This window comes from Rutidosis leptorrhynchoides, chromosome 1 (genome assembly GCF_046630445.1).
Source record: "Rutidosis leptorrhynchoides isolate AG116_Rl617_1_P2 chromosome 1, CSIRO_AGI_Rlap_v1, whole genome shotgun sequence".
Taxonomy (NCBI): domain Eukaryota; kingdom Viridiplantae; phylum Streptophyta; class Magnoliopsida; order Asterales; family Asteraceae; genus Rutidosis; species Rutidosis leptorrhynchoides.
In genome coordinates this window covers 417,713,797-417,731,019 of record NC_092333.1, presented here as the reverse complement: position 1 = coordinate 417,731,019, position 17,223 = coordinate 417,713,797, and the positions used below count along the sequence as shown (strand labels likewise).

General features: G+C 38.0%; 1 protein-coding gene across 1 annotated transcript; it reads left to right on the top strand.

The window, feature by feature from the left end:
- Positions 1–1,753: 1,753 nt before the first annotated feature.
- LOC139872028 (cytochrome P450 710A11-like) lies at positions 1,754–3,520 on the top strand. The gene has a single exon (XM_071859818.1). The coding sequence runs from the start codon at positions 1,797–1,799 to the stop codon at positions 3,315–3,317; it is 1,521 nt and encodes a 506-aa protein (XP_071715919.1). The 5' UTR covers positions 1,754–1,796; the 3' UTR covers positions 3,318–3,520.
- Positions 3,521–17,223: the final 13,703 nt, after the last annotated feature.

The window sequence follows — 17,223 nt, the reverse complement described above, 5'->3', positions numbered from 1 at the left end:
TTTTATTTTTAATGAAATTTTAGTTTTATATTAATGCTTTTTACGTTTAAATTTAATTTTTTTTAATTATTAAAAAAAATAAAAAATAATTAAAAAAATATATAAGAAAGGTGTAACTATTAAAAGTGTTTAATTCTGAGTTTAGTCCTGAAAATAAACTGTTAATGTAGCGCTGATGTGACGTCAAGTCCTGAAAGACTAAGTCGAAATCATTGAGAACTAGGGATGGCAATGGATACCCGATCCAGTGGATATCCATCCGATCCACCCGATTATTCGTGAATATGGACGATCTAAATGGATATGGATATGGATGTGGATGAAAAAATTTCATCCATGGTTGAACCCGCTTTCACCCGAAATAACTAAATATATAAATTTATCACTCAAATTACTAATATAACTAATAGACAAAATTTGTCTTATTAGTTATGAATAGTACTATTTAATATTTTATTTTTCACAAACCCAACCCCCTAACTTTCATTAGAATACAAATCGAACCCCCCATTTTATAGTACTATTTAATATTTCATTTTTCACGCACCCAACCCCCTAACTTTCATTAAAATACCCCCCATTTTATACCTATATTCTAAAATATTATTTATCCCATCACTAACACTAAAAATATTGAATAATAACACTCATCACGCTACTACTGTGCTACTTTTTTTTTTTTTTGTCTCAAACGATAAAAACAACTTTCATTAAAGGAACAACCCTTCAATACTATCAAAAGATGTCGAAAAATATTCTTTTTTACAAAATAGATCAACTAACTTAAAAAAAAAAATCCGAACGCTAAAAGAAGCAACTTTCACAAATGAACAACCCTTCAATGTTAGATGTCGAAATTTTATTTTTTTACAAAATAGATCAACACTTTTTTTTTTTAACTCGCATTCAAAACGGAGCCCCCGGCGCGAAGCGAGGGCTCCACAACTAGTTAATATCATTTATGTAGTGATATTTCATTAATTATATTCATATTCATATTTCTTTATATTTTCTCTAAAAATATAACTTTCTTCTTATATTTTGTTTTGTTTAAATAATCAAATGTATTTATCGTACTTTGGTGGTTCAAATGTGATTTCATGTAACTAAAAGTAAGCAACTTACATGTCGATATCTTTACACGTTTAATATGTTATCTATTGATTATTTGTTATATAGATTAGTAAAATGTGACTTTCGGTCGCATAAACTATTAAAAATATTACTTTTGATCGTATATAGTGAACCACCGCTTATAATTGTTAACAATAAAATAAATTTAAACGGATATGAATAATTATCCATTAACCCGCTTCACCCGACGGATACGGATATGGATGGATGAAAAGTTAAAAAAATAAATGGATATGGATATGAATACGGCCTCACCTGATCCATATCCGATCCATTGTAATCGGTATTGAGAACACTCTAATACGGAGTATATAAATTGATCACCATCTTTAATAACCAAAATAAAATAAATCAGTAATCGCCAGCTTTAACCAAATTAACCCCATTCAACCATCACCATATTTCAAACGTGGATTGCTCAAAGGGCGGCCATAACAACGGTTGTCGTCAACGATAACCCCTAACAATCTTCCACCTCAAACACCCCACTTTTGTAGCTGTATTCTGACCCCACCGCCTTTTTATATTTTCCTCCATTAAACCCTCCTTTCACCTCACTTTCGTCTCCAATTCAATTCCCATATTATCTTCATCCCTCATTTTCTCTCCTTCATATTTATTTTTTCATTTTATTTTAAATTTAAAATTAATTTAATTGATTTATGGATTCCGTTTCCACTTTTTTCGCTTCCCTTGCTCCCTACATTATATCACTCGTTGCATTCGCGATACTCCTCGAACAAATCACTTACTTAAAAAAGAAACGGTGGGTCCCTGGACCCAGCCTCGTGTTTCCGTTTTTCGGAAATGCAATTTCCTTAGTGCGTAATCCGACGTCGTTTTGGGACTTACAGTCCGACCTGGCTAAATCCTCTAACCAAGGGTTTTCAGTTAATTACATAGTCGGACGATTTATCGTTTTCATTCGCTCAACTGATTTATCACATAAAGTCTTCGCTAATGTTCGTCAAGATGCTTTTCATCTAATCGGTCATCCGTTTGGTAAAAAATTATTCGGTGAACATAATATGATTTACATGTTGGGACAAGAACACAAGGACTTACGACGTCGTATTGCTCCTAATTTTACACCTAAAGCTCTTTCAACTTATACTCAACTTCAACAGCATGTTATTTTAAAGCACCTGAAGTCGTGGTTAGAGTTACCGGAATCCGGTACAAAACCGTTTCCGTTGCGGTTACTTTGTCGTGATATGAATCTCGAAACGAGTCAAAACGTTTTCGTTGGACCGTATTTAAGCGGTGAATCGAGAAACCGGTTTGAAATTGATTATAACTTATTCAATGTCGGATTAATGAAATTACCGATTGATTTACCCGGCTTTGCGTTTAGGAACGCACGATTAGCGGTTTCTAGGTTGATTGAAACCCTAACTGTTTGTGCTGAAGATAGTAAACAGAAAATGAAATCGGGTAATGATCCGACTTGTTTAGTTGATTTCTGGATGCAAGATGCAATTCGTGAAATCGCCGCCGCGGAAGACGCCGGAGGAAACCAACCGCCGCAGCACACCAACAGTGTTGAGATTGGGGGTCATTTATTTGATTTTCTCTTCGCTTCACAAGATGCCTCCACGTCATCATTACTTTGGGCGGTTACGTTACTTGACTCACATCCGGATGTTCTAGAAACTGTACGGAAAGAAGTGTCTGGAATCTGGTCACCGGAATCGGATAAGCTAATCACTGCCGAACAGTTACGTGAAATGCGGTACACGGAGGCGGTTGCGCGAGAAGTTATACGGTACAGAGCTCCGGCGACGTTAGTTCCACATATCGCCGGAGAAGACTTTCCGTTGACGGAGACTTACACGATTCCGAAAGGAACGATTGTGTTTCCGTCGGTGTTTGAATCATCATTCCAAGGGTTTATTGAGGCGGACCGGTTCGACCCGGACCGGTTTTTGGAAATTCGACAAGAAGACCGGGTTTATAAGAAAAATTACCTGGCGTTTGGGGCTGGGACCCACCAGTGTGTGGGACAGAGGTATGCAATAAATCACCTGGTTTTATTTATCGCGATGTTCACTTCATTGTTTGACTTCAAAAGGGTAAGATCGGACGGCTGTGATGAGATCGCTTATGTCCCTACTATCTGTCCACGTGACGATTGCAAAGTTGTTTTGTCACTTAGATGTAAACAATTTCCATGTCTCTCGTGAACTCAAAATTATTTTTTTTAAAAAAATTTAAGAAAAAAAGATGTGTGGTTTTGTTGGGTGGATTTTTTATTAAAAAATGTGAAAGTATACCATTGTTGGGTTGTAATTTAGTGGTCAACTATTGGTGTCTTATTGTGACAAGTGGCGTCGGGCCCTTGTTTATTTATTCAATTCAAATTGTTTGTCTGAAATAATAATAATACAACGACTTCTTATATTGTGTGCTCCTTTTTTTCAACAAATAGTCCGTCCGTTCTATATTTTTTTTTCTTTCAGTTTTCTATTTTTTAAGCATCTCATGTTAATTGTTCATTATAAATTAAAAAATAAAATATTGAGATAATTTCATTAATATCTCTAACGTACATATATAAAATAAAAAGATAGTTAAAACTAAAAATCAATGAATATAACTATAACTATACAATATGACAAATTACAATGTAACTATCATATTTTTCAAATCAATATAAGTATACAATATGACAAATTACAATGTAACACTCATATTTTTCAAATCAATGAATATAACTATACAATATGACAAATTACAATGTAACTATCATATTTTTCAAATGTATGTTTTATGTTTGGTAACAATCACTGTGAAACGAAAAGAGTATTTAATTATTACATCCCTTGTTCAAATTTAACATTTCTTCAACAAAAAATACAAAATTTTAAAAAATCTTACTAATTTCATTGTTAACCAATAAAATATCTTCTCTTTCAACTCTAATATATTTGATTGGTTGAACTATAAAATGAAATATTCTTTCCGTCCCATATTTATTATCACCGTACAAAAAAACACAGTTTAAGAAAATTTAAGGGTTAAGGCTACTCAAGGGCCATATACTTTCTATTTTGTCCCGATTTAGTCCATATACAAAAAAAAAACACTATTATAGGCCATAAACTTTAAAAAAATGTATCGATGTAGTCCATTGACCTGATAAATAAGGTTGATCGATTTTAAACCGTTGATCTTCAAAAAAGTATAAATTTTTTTGTCCCGATGTAGTCCATATATCCAATAAAAAGTACTAATGTAGTTCACATAATTTCAAAAAGTGTATCGATGTAGGCCATAAACTTTCAAAAGTGTATCGATGTAAACAAAAGGTGACTTGCTTAGCCGGTAACAGGTTACCTTATGGACTACATCGATACACTTTTTAAAAGTTTATGGCCTATAATAGTATTTTTTTGGGTATATGGACTACATCGGGACAAAATAAAAAGTATATCGCCCTTGAGTAGCCTAAACCCAAAATTTAATAAAAGTATTGTACTTTTTAATTACTTTTAAGTTTTACATTTGCATTTTCTTTTTCTTTAATGTTATCAACATACATTAAAGCATCCTTTAATGTTATCAACATACATTAAAGCATAATAGAACTTAACGTTCTTATTCTTTTCTATTTATGGATATGAAAAATTAATTTAGGACATCTTAAGAAGGAATGCTAGACAATAAATTAGAGACGGATAGATTATTAATTTGGGACATTAAAAAGGGATAACGGACTACTAAATTGGAAGAGTGAGTATTTATGTACTCTGTCCGTCTTAAATTAATAGTTATGTTTTGATTTTTCAAAGTTTTTATTTTTTAATTTTAACATTAAATTATATAATATTTGATGAAAATTATAACAAATAGAAATTTATAAAAAATTAATTATTTGAAAAAATTTCATCAAATACTATGTAATGATAATTTTTTTTTTTAAATCAATGTTAATAAATAAAAATTAAGGGGAGTGATATGTACACAACTCACTTTTGTTATGTACACAATTATAGTGCTTAAGAGTGTTGTACAGTACAATACTGTAAAGCACTATAGTTGTATATAATAATAAAAGTGGGTTGTACATATCATAATCCAAAAATTAAAAGACAGATGTAGTAACTATTTACAATCAAGTCTAACATCCAATCAAGATGGACCAAAGGGAACCGACAACTCAGTGAACAAAACAACAAAAAGGAGATATATTTGTGTTTGTTGATTTATGATAAATTGATACTAAACGAGTTGGTGCCCTCATGTTGCGTCTGGGACATTAATTAAATTTGATCTAAAAAAAGTAGAAAAAAATATAAGTGAATAATGATATCGCAAACCGCATGCGCAGTCCATTTGTATGCGGGTACTTGATAGCATGCGAATGCGTGTACCTTGTATGAGGTATGCGGCATGCGGTTATGTATCTAATGCTTTTGTTCCCGGTACGGCAGTTACTTGGTCATCAAGTCAATATCTTTTCCATAATTATATCCGTGATTCTGGGGAGTTAGTTATGGACGAGATTATCATTATCTTGGATGGTTCTAGAATTAGGGTTTGCCTATATATAAACCCTAATTATCATTCTAGGAACGTCACGTAACCACCACCTACTACACATCCTACGTAGCAAGCTACCATCATTCATCTTCTCAAGGTTTACATGTTAGTTTCTTAATAGCTAGCGCCTACGACCTTGCTAGGGGCCTTCTGATCAACGACCGTTATCGAAGGTGGACTTAATCACTTGGCCACCCCGTCGACATCATCATGTCGGTCAGGGTTATTCACGGTAGCCGGACCGGAGAGCCTTGTTCTAAGATCCTTAACCCCCCCCCCCCCCCTTTTGCGTATTGAACACGCATATTGACCCTATGGAAAATATATGCATGATCAAGTGGTGCTTTCATTGAGAGTCGAACTAATTCAAGACGTGTTTAATTGTTTTTTCTTTTAAAGTTTTGAATTATAAAGCTCATTATTCACAAAATTTCTGAATTTTTTGTCTCTTTTAGAGTATCATGACTTCCGGGGACTCATCGGAACGTACTCAAACAGACAATCAAAACACGCCGTCTGGTAATCAGCAGACGCAAGCTATGACTACGGGGGCGGGATATACGCCTTACCCTCCACCAGTGTCCGGCGAGCATTTCCAAAGGTACAAGCCGACATATCCGGATGGAATTACACCGCCAAGGGAAAACTCGCCGGTCACAACTACGCGGCTAGATTTTTCTGCAGTGGATCCAAGAGTTATCTTTGCAGGCACTAGCGGCGAACCTATAGGCCCGCATGTAGTATGCTGCGGCCAGGTGCCCATTTACAGCACCACTGTATCAATCCCTCTGCAGACGCAGGGTTGTCAGCAAAGTTCGTCCTTTACACCACTGCAGCCTTGGCAGCCACCGCGCCCAATTTCACAGTTTCTAACCCCCGCGGATGCGCAGGCGTTACTTAATAGTTGGGGGTTCGGTGTCATTCCAGATGCCAATTCTCATTGGACGCCGATAACCGCAGAACAGCAAAGCACTGTGCATACGGTTGGACTTATAACGGCATATCTTCAGGTCTCGCAGGCATCTGCGCCACAAGTTTCGGCACCTTTTCAGCTACCCGTATACTCTGCGCCGGAAAGCCTGCCTTCTTTTCCAACGCATCAGTCAATTTAGGGGCAGGCGGCAGGCGAATCTCACAAGCCAATTTATGCAGGCGGCACCTCCTGACATGGTCCACTTATTTTCACAACCTAATTTTGTTCAGGATATGATGAAGCGTTTCTTGGCAGGGCTCAAAGGTGACCCTGTTAAACCACCTTTTGAGCTACCAACTACTTTTGATAAGTTTCCTCCGCATATAACTGCTTATCCGTTTCCATCAGCACCAAAGATACCCCACACACTGGGTACCTATAATGGATTGACTGATCCAGATGATTTCTTGCAGCGGTTTGAAGGCGCAATGCGCACCCAGGGATGGGTGGATCCAGTTGCGTGTCAGATATTTCCCATGAAACTACAGGGCATTGCACGCGAATGGTTTAACAAGCTCCCGGCGGGTAGCATATCCGGGTTCATGGATCTGTGAACGAAGTTTTTGCTGCAGTATCAAAATCAAAGGCCGCGCAAACGCACCCACATTGAATGTCACGATATTGTGCAGAAACCCAAGGAATCTTTGGAAGAATTTCTTACGAGATATACTAATGAGTGCTTGCGCATACCAGATCTTAAGTCAGAACAACAAATTTCTGGGCTGATACATGGTATAAGTACAGAGCGTCATCCAACGCTGGTAAGGCGTCTGCGCCATACACTCCCAACAACTTACGCTGAAGCTCTTAATGAATGCCATGACTATATGCTGAGTGGCGAAGATAATGATATTCCAACAGCTAGCTCACGCAACGAAAGGAAAGACGATGATGATCGTTCGCGCGATCAAAATCGCGGTAACAGCTCTCGCGGAAGATACCCTAGTGGTGGTCCTATAAGAAATGATAAAGGGCGAACAAGTGGTGGGTTTTCGAAACAATAATCAGTGCGGTATTAATAATCAGAACTATGCGCTGCTCAAAAGCTAGTCTAAAACACCAAAAGACATTTTGGCAACTGAACCAGTATGCGCAACCTTTGCGGTTCCAACTCCGCTGACAGAATTCGGCAAGCGGGATAAAACAAAATACTGTGAGTTCCATGACGATCACGGACATGACACCAATCGGTGTAAAAATTTAATGGAGCGAGTGCTGGAAGCCCTACGCGCAGAAAAATTGGATCATCTCAAGCCGCCAAAGAAAGATAAGGGAAAGGCCGCGGAAGAAAGGTCAAAAGGCAAAGCGTTCGCATGGAAAAAAAACAAATAAAGATAAAAGCACCGATGTAACCATCAATATGGTTGACGCAGAAAAAGTTGGCCAGCGAAGGAAATACAATGACTACCAGGATTGGGAGCTCATTCCAATTTCATTCCCTCCCGTAGTGTCGATTGACACAGTTAACGAGCCCATTATCATCAAGTGTCGCATTCCTAATTGCGGAATACAGATCAAACGCATGCATGTTGACACCGAGAGTGGCGTCGACATTATGTATGAGCATTGCTATTGTTTCCTTCCTGCAGAAGTTAAAGCGCAGTTACGCCAGCCCGATATTACGCTATCAGGATTCTCTGGAGAAAGTTCATGGCCGCTAGGCCGGATAGAGCTAATAATAGAGCTTGCGGACGATAAAGATCCGCAGTTGGTCAGGCACGAGTTAGTTGAATTTTATGTGGTTCGTTCGACTTCGCGTTATAATGCGCTACTAGGGAGAAATTTCATACGACGTTTTAATATTATACCATCGGTAGTGCATGGCTTGATTAATTTTCCTACAATGGGAGAAATTGCCACGATTGCGTCACATCAAACAACCGAGTTATGTGGTTCAGTTGTGCCTGTAAGCATTCCCATCATGGGAGAACAACTTGCAAGCAGTGCGGTCATAGCTAACCGCTTGCATCCGGACAAGCGTATCAAAATCGGCGCAGGCTTGTCAGCCGAAACTAAGGCTAAGTTGCATGGAATACTATCCGCTAACACAGATGTTTTCGCATGGCATGAATCAGATATGACCGGGGTCCCGCGTGATATTGCGGAACATAAGTTGAATGTTAATCCATCACTCACACCTGTCAGACAAAAGAAGCGGCATATGGCTCTGGAGCGCAGTGATTGGTTGTGCGCAGAAGTAGATAACCTTGTCAAAGCAAACATCCTGCGGGAAGTGAGATACCAGACGTGGGTTGCTAATCCTATGTTGGTAAAAAAGGCTGACGGTAATTGGCGGATGTGTGTTGATTTTAAAGATATCAATAAAGCGTGTCCTAAGGACAACTACCCTCTTCCAGAGATAGACTGGAAGGTAGAATCATTATCAGGTTTTCGTTACAAGTGTTTTCTAGATGCATACAAGGGTTATCACCAAATCTTAATGGCTGCGGAAGATGAGGACAAAACTGCCTTTTATACGCCGCAGGGTATTTATTGTTATACGAAGATGCCTTTCGGATTAAAGAATGCAGGCCTATCAGCGCGTAATTGAAGCAGCCTTCAAGCACCAAATTGGTAGAAATCTTGAAGCATACGTCGATGAATTGGTAATTAAAAGTAACACCGAAGAAGAAATGCTCGCGGACATCCTAGAAACGTTTGCATCTCTGCGCAGGATCAACATGAAACTTAGCCCGCTCAAATGTAGTTTGGGGAAGAGGAAGGCAAGTTTCTAGGTCATGTGGTGACAGCGCGAGGAATCAAGACGAATTCCAAAAAGATTGAAGCCATTGATAGTTTGCCATCTCCGAAGACAAAGAAAGATGTGCAGAGTCTAACCGGGAAGCTTGCGGCGATCACGCAGTTTTTGTCGAAGGCCGCAGAGCGACAACTGCCATTCTTCAATACTTTGAAGAATTGTTTAAAGAAAAAAGACTTCGTATGGACTCAGGAAGCAGAATCAGCCTTTCAGGAGATGAAGAATGTGCTCGCTGAATTACCAACACTGACGGCGCCAGTATCAGGAGAAACGCTTACTTTGTACCTTGCGGCATCGAAAGAGGCTATCAGCTCGGTTCTTATCGCAGATCGCGGAAAGGTAATCCACTCTTTTATTTACATGCATTTTTTGTTTCGCAGAAATATAACGCTGAGGTTTTCTCAGACGCAAATGCCGGTCTACTTCGTAAGCAAGACGCTGATATCAAGCGAAGTAAACTATTCACCAATAGAAAAGCTAGTATATGCGCTAGTCCACACAGCGCGGCGTCTGCGCCGGTACTTTCAAGCACATCCAATTGTGGTTTTAACTGATCAACCGATCAACCGATCAAGTAGGTTGGTAAATGCCTAATTTGCGGCAATGTCCGTGGCTACCGCATTGACTAACGCAATCGTTTTTCTTTCAGGTGCTATACAAGCCTGAGATTTCTGGCCGAATGGCTAAATGGGCAGTTGAGTTAGGAGAACATGAAATAAATTTTTCTTCGCGAAGCGCGGTTAAGGGTCAAATACTTGCGGATTACCTAGCAGAGTTACCTGCGGGTGTTGAGGCATCGGCAGAGCATCAGGATGCACCTATGCCACCTTTGTCACCATGGGAGTTATACACCGATGGTGCCTGCACCGCAGATGGCGCGGGTGCAGGTGTAATTTTATCTGGCCCAGATGGCGAAGAGCACATATATGCGTTGCGGTTCAATTTTGCTGTTACGAATAACGAAGCAGAATATGAGGCTTTGTTAGCAGGTATGCGGATTGCGCATAAATTAAATGTTAAAGTGTTGCACGCTTATGTAGATTCAAAGCTAGTACGCAGTCAAGTCAGCGGAGACTTTGAAGCGCATGACATAGCCATGCAGCAATATTTATCACTTGTTCATAACCTCGCTGACCAGTTTGAGGCTTTTCAAATCTCCCACGTAATGCGGGGGCAAAATAAGAAGGCGAATGCGCTTAGCAAATTGGCTGGTTTGGCCTTTGATCATCTGGGGAAGAAAGTTCTAATAGAATAACTACATGCGAAATCCAATGTTATGATGCCTTTAGTGGCACCTGTTGAGGAATCCAGCTCGACGTGGATGACACCGATCATCGCTTTCTTGCGAGATGTCACCTCACCTGCAGATTCTGTTGATGCAAAGAAAGTCCGCACTAAGGCACCACTGTACGCCCTCCAAGGTGAGGTCCTTTACCGAAAAAATTATTTAGGGCCGCATTTAAGGTGCATTGGTCCAAAAGAGGCAGAGGAAGTTATACGCGAGGTGCATGAGGGTGCATGCGCTCTTCATTCAGGGCACATGTCTATTGTGTCAAAAATTATGCGGCTAGGTTATTATTGGCCCACTATGTACGCATATACCGCCCACATAGTTAAGCAATGCGAATCTTGCCAAATACATGCACCTATCAGCAGAGCACCTACGCATCCAATGATACCAGTCTCTTCACCATGGCCATTCTGCAAATGGGCAATTGACATAGTCGGACTATTTCCAAAAGGTCAAGGTAATATTATCATTTATTTTATACTATATGCTACCTACATCAGTATCTTACGCATACTCTGCGAACGCAGGAAATATCAAATTCTTGATTGTTGCAATTGACTATTTCACGAAGTGGGTTGAAGCATGACCGATGGCAACAATTTCAGGAAAAAGGGTGCGAAATTTTGTATGGGAAGACATTGTTTGTCGATTCGGTATACCAAACGAAATTGTTAGTGATAATGGTACGCAGTTTGTGGGGGATCCTTTTCGCAGTTGGTGCGCAGAACTTAATATTAAGCAAACTTTTACATCCGTTGCGCATCCGCAGGCGAATGGCCAGTGTGAGGTCACAAACCGGGATATAGTGGCTGGAATCAAAGCTAGATTGGGTCATGGTCGAATTGGTTGGGTAGACGAACTACCAAAGGTTTTGTGGGCGCATAGAACAACACCCAAAGCAACCACTGGTGAGACTCCGTTCAGTTTGGTCTATGGATCAGAAGCTGTTGTACCCGCAGAAATTGGGGTGTCAACGTTCCGCATACAGAATTTTGACGAGCAAAATAACTCAGAAGCTTTGCGGGAAAATCTTAATCTGCTTGAAGAACGCAGACACTCTGCGGCGGTAAACGAAGCCAATAATAAGCAGAAAATTGCAAAGTACTACAATCAGCGCGTGCGTTCGCGCTCTTATAAGTGCTGAGACTTAGTTTGGCGTCAGAATGACGCAAGTCATGCGGAGGATACTGAGAAATTGGGCCCCCATTGGGAAGGTCCATACAAGGTAGCAAAAGCAAGCAACACCGGGGCATACCATCTCGAGACATTAGATGGAAAACCTGTGAAATGCACTTGGCACGCAACGTTGTTGAAAAAATGTTATATGTAGCTGTATGGACCTGATCACTCCAATTTATTTTAGCACATTATTTTTTCTATGTATTTTCCGTCCGTTTGGATGTGTCGCGGTTGTAATCATGATTAATGCCAATTAAAATATTTACTCGCGCATACTTTTGTTGTGCATTTTGTAGTGACTCGAACTTTTCCATGTTTATATATATTAATTGAGATTGATATTTACATGACTAAATGTTTCCAACGTGTTAAGCAATCAAACTTGTTAAGACTTGATTAAATGAAATAAGTTTCATATAGACAATTGATCACCCAAGTTGACCGGCGATTCACGAACGTTACAAATTTGTAAAAACTACATGTTGTGGTATATATAGACATATATATATGGTTGACATGAGATTATGATAAGTAAGTATCTCACTAAGTATATTAACAATGTGTGATATACATAAGAAATGAGATTACTAAGTTAAGAAACTCGAAATGATATATATAACGATTATCGTTATGATAACGTCTACTAAATACATATGTATAATATTAAGATATTGATACACTATATTTAACATGATAAAATGATATTTAAATATATCATTAAGTGTGTTAACAATGAACTACATATGTAAAAACAAGACTACTAACTTAATGATTTCGAAACGAGACATATATGTAACGATTATCGTTGTAACGACATTTAAATGTATATATATCATATTAAGATATATTAATATATCATAATATCATGATAATATAATAATTTAACATCTCATTATATATAATAAACATTGGGTTAACAACATTTAACAAGATCGTTAACTTAAAGGTTTCAAATCAACATTTACATGTAACGACTAACGATGACTTAACGACTCAGTTAAAATGTATATACATGTAGTTTTTTAAAATGTATTCATAAACTTTTGAAAGACTTCAAGACACTTATCAAAATACTTCTACTTAATAAAAATGCTTACAATTACATCCTCGTTCAGTTTCATCAACAATTCTACTCGTATGCACCCGTATTCGTACTCGTACAATACACAGCTTTTAGATGTATGTACTATTGGTATATACACTCCAATGATTAGCTCTTAGCAGCCCATGTGAGTCACCTAACACATGTGAGAACCATCATTTGGCAACTAGCATGAAATATCTCATAAAATTACAAAAATATTAGTAATCATTCATGACTTATTTACATGAAAACAAAATTACATATCCTTTATATCTATTCCATATACCAACGACCAAAAACACCTACAAACACTTTCATTCTTCAATTTTCTTCATCTAAGTGATCTCTCTCAATTTCCATCTTCAAGTTCTAAGTGTTCTTCATAAATTCCATAAGTATAGTTTCATAAAAATCAAGAATACTTCCAAGTTTGCAAGTCTACTTCCAAGCTTTCTAATCCATTTCAAGTAATCATCTAAGATCAAGGAACCTTTGTTATTTACAGTAGGTTATCTTTCTAATTCAAGGTAATATTCATATTCAAACTTTGATTCAATTTCTACAACTATAACAATCTTATTTCGAGTGAAAATCTTACTTGAACTATTTTCGTGTCATGATTCTGCTTCAAGAACTTTCAAGCCATTCAAGGATCCTTTGAAGCTAGATCCATTTTTCTCATTTCCAGTAGTTTTATCCAGAAAACTTGAGGTAGTAATGATGTTCATAACATCATTCGATTCATACATATAAAGCTATCTTATTCGACGGTTTAAACTTGTAATCACTAGAACATAGTTTAGTTAATTCTAAACTTGTTCGCAAACAAAAGTTAATCCTTCTAACTTGACTTTTAAAATCAACTAAACACATGTTCTATATCTATATGATATGCTAACTTAATGATTTAAAACCTGAAAACACGAAAAATACCGTAAAACCGGATATACGCCGTCGTAGTAACACCGCGGCCTGTTTTGGGTTAGTTAATTAAAAACTATGATAAACTTTGATTTAAAATTTGTTCTTCTGGGAAAATGATTTTTCTTATGAACATGAAACTATATCAAAAAATTATGGTTAAACTCAAAGTGAAAGTATGTTTTCCAAAATGGTCATCAAGATGTCATTTTTTCGACTAAAATGACTACCTCTTTAATAATTGACATGTAACTTAAATTTACAACTACAAACCTATACTTTTTCTGTTTATATTCTTAAATTAGAGTTCAATATGAAACCATAGCAATTTTATTAACTCAAAACGGATTTAAAATGAAGAAGTTATGGGTTAAACAAGATTGGATATTTTTGATCTTTTTAGCTACGGGAAATGTTTAACAAATCTATACAAATCATATCCTAGCTAACTTATATTGTATTATACATGTATTCTAATATATTATGTAATCTTGGAATACCATAGACACGTATACAAATGTTTTGACATATCATATTGACCCATGTATATATATTATTTGGAACAACCATAGACACTCTATATGCAGTAATGTTGGAGTTAGCTATACAGGGTTGAGGTTGATTCCAAAAATATATATACTTTGAGTTGTGATCTAGCCTGAGACGTGTATACACTGGGTCGTGGATTGATTCAAGATAATATATATCGATTTATTTATGTACATCTAACTGTGGACAACTAGTTGTAGGTTACTAACGAGGACAGCTGACTTAATACACTCAAATCTTTAAAACATAATAAAAATGGTTGTAATTATATTTTGGTTATACTTTGATATATATGTACATATTTGTATAGGTTCGTGAATCGATCCGTGGCCAAGTCTTATTTTCGAGGAAGGAAATATCTGTGAAAGTGAGTTATAGTCCCACTTTTAAAATCTAATATTTTTGGGATGAGAATACATGCAGGTTTTATAAATGATTTACAAAATAGACACAAGTACGTGAAACTACATTCTATGGTTGAATTATCGAAATCGAATATGCCCCTTTTTATTAAGTCTGGTAATCTAAGAATTAGGGAACAGACACTCTAATTGACGCAAATCCTAAAGATAGATCTATTGAGCCTAACAAACCCCATCCAAAGTACCGGATGCTTTAGTACTTCGAAATTTATATCATATCCGAAGGGTGTCCCGGAATGATGGGGATATTCTTATATATGCATCTTGTTAATGTCGGTTACCAGGTGTTCACCATATGAATGATTTTTATCTCTATGTATGGGATGTGTATTGAAATATGAAATCTTGTGGTCTATTGTTACGATTTGATATATATAGGTTAAACCTATAACTCACCAACACTTTTGTTGACGTTTAAAGCATGTTTATTCTCAGGTGAATACTAAGAGCTTCCGCTGTTGCATACTAAAATAAGGACAAGATTTGGAGTCCATGCTTATATGATATTATGTAAAACTGCATTCAAGAAACTTATTTTTGATGTAATATATTCTTATTGTAAACCATTATGTAATGGTCATGTGTAAACGGTATATTTTAGATTATCATTATTTGATAATCTACGTAATGCTTTTTAAACCTTTATAGATAAAATAAAGGTTATGATTGTTTTAAAAATGAATGCAGTCTTTGAAAAACGTCTCATATAGAGGTCAAAACCTCGCAACGAAATCAATTAATATGGAACGTTTATAATCAATATGAACGGGACATTTCACATTTCTCTCTTTTTTGTATGCGGTTCCTGCCTACTTAAGGGATGTCCTCTAGCCCCCGTGCGGCAGAAGCCTGTTTGGTTACAAGGCTAGACATTAACGGCAGGAGAAGGGAATTGACTTTCCCCTAGCCAAGTGTCATGCAGACTAGATGGCTGCCAAGTCGACTTAAAAACGCAAGCATTGGTTTGCTTGTGCGTAATTACTCTCGCATTGGTTTGCATGAGGAACTCTTAAGTATAAAAGCATTGGTTTGTTTTTAGTTGCGTTGCTTACCATACAGCTAAAGTGCACCTCTAGCACATGACAAAGCAATAACGCAGTAGCTTTTGAGTCTAAACTATTAAAAGGTAAAATTGCTGAAGTATTGGTTTATTTTACGCAGTACCTGCGTATACGCATGAGTTTTGGTTAACTATGTGCATAGGCATGCGGCTCACCCTTTGTTTTGATTCACGATATATAAACAATTAACACATAACGCATGCATAACACAAAATAAATATAAATGAGTTATTACATATTATAATTGTTTAAAATGCCTGCCCAACACGGGACTTGGGGCTCAAAAATTGTAATTACAATTGCCTGCCTAAGCATAGGACTTACGGCGCATAACGTTAAAGTGTTTAAATTAAAAATCTTCCTTGAGAAAACAATCAATTGGAATATTGGGATCCGCAGCAAAAGCGTCTATTAAGGGGATCGGGATGGACTGGATAGCCTGCTCCACTTCTAGGAGCGCCTTAGCTGTACCCTCTTTCAAATTTTTTCGCACAACTTCAGGGTACGGTAGCGTGAGGTCGCAGCCTTTGATCACCTCAAGCATCACCTTGTTGCGGTCATGCTCTTTCACTGCATCGACGTAGGCGTTGAACTTTTCGGTGACGGGCCCCGAGTCCATTACCTTTTGTGCGATGACAGGAAGGGAGGTGCGAAGCTTTGACAAGTCTGCCTCTGCCAGCTCGCGGCCAGTCACCATGTCGTCGATCTCCCTGCGCACCCTTTCCAGTTCCAACCGCAGGCGCTCCTTCTCCCCCTTAGCCTGGTCAACCGCCCCTACCAGCTCGTGGTTCTTTTTCCTTTCCTCAATCAGCGCGGTTTTTGTCTCCGCCGTGGTCGCCTCCGCAGCCTTACGCGCCTCTTCCGCGTCATGCTTATCTTTCTTAACCTGATCGACACCAGCCTGCAGCAACCCAAGCTCTGTTTCTTTGCACACGGCCACCTGGTACAAATTGGTGCCACGGCGTGCTTGATCTGTGAACATACCAAAAAACACAAGGCCATTTTGAATGAAGGCATTGTGCGCTTGGTGGAAGGGCAGTGCGGCTAATTGATTGCAAAACTCAGCCGGAAAAATCTGTTGCAGAAAGGCGGACTGCTCTGCGGAATTTTCAGCAGAGGACTGGGTGAGCTGCGCCAGATTTGCCAAACGGAAGCTACCGTGTGGTGGGATTGGTGTAGAATTGGAGTCGAGGTGTATCGCCCTGTCCCTGGACGTGGCGGTAGACTCAAGGTCCAGATTTGCCTGCGGCGACGTCTGATGCGTCTCCTCAATATGCTCTGCAAATCAGTAACTTGTTAGCACATGAAC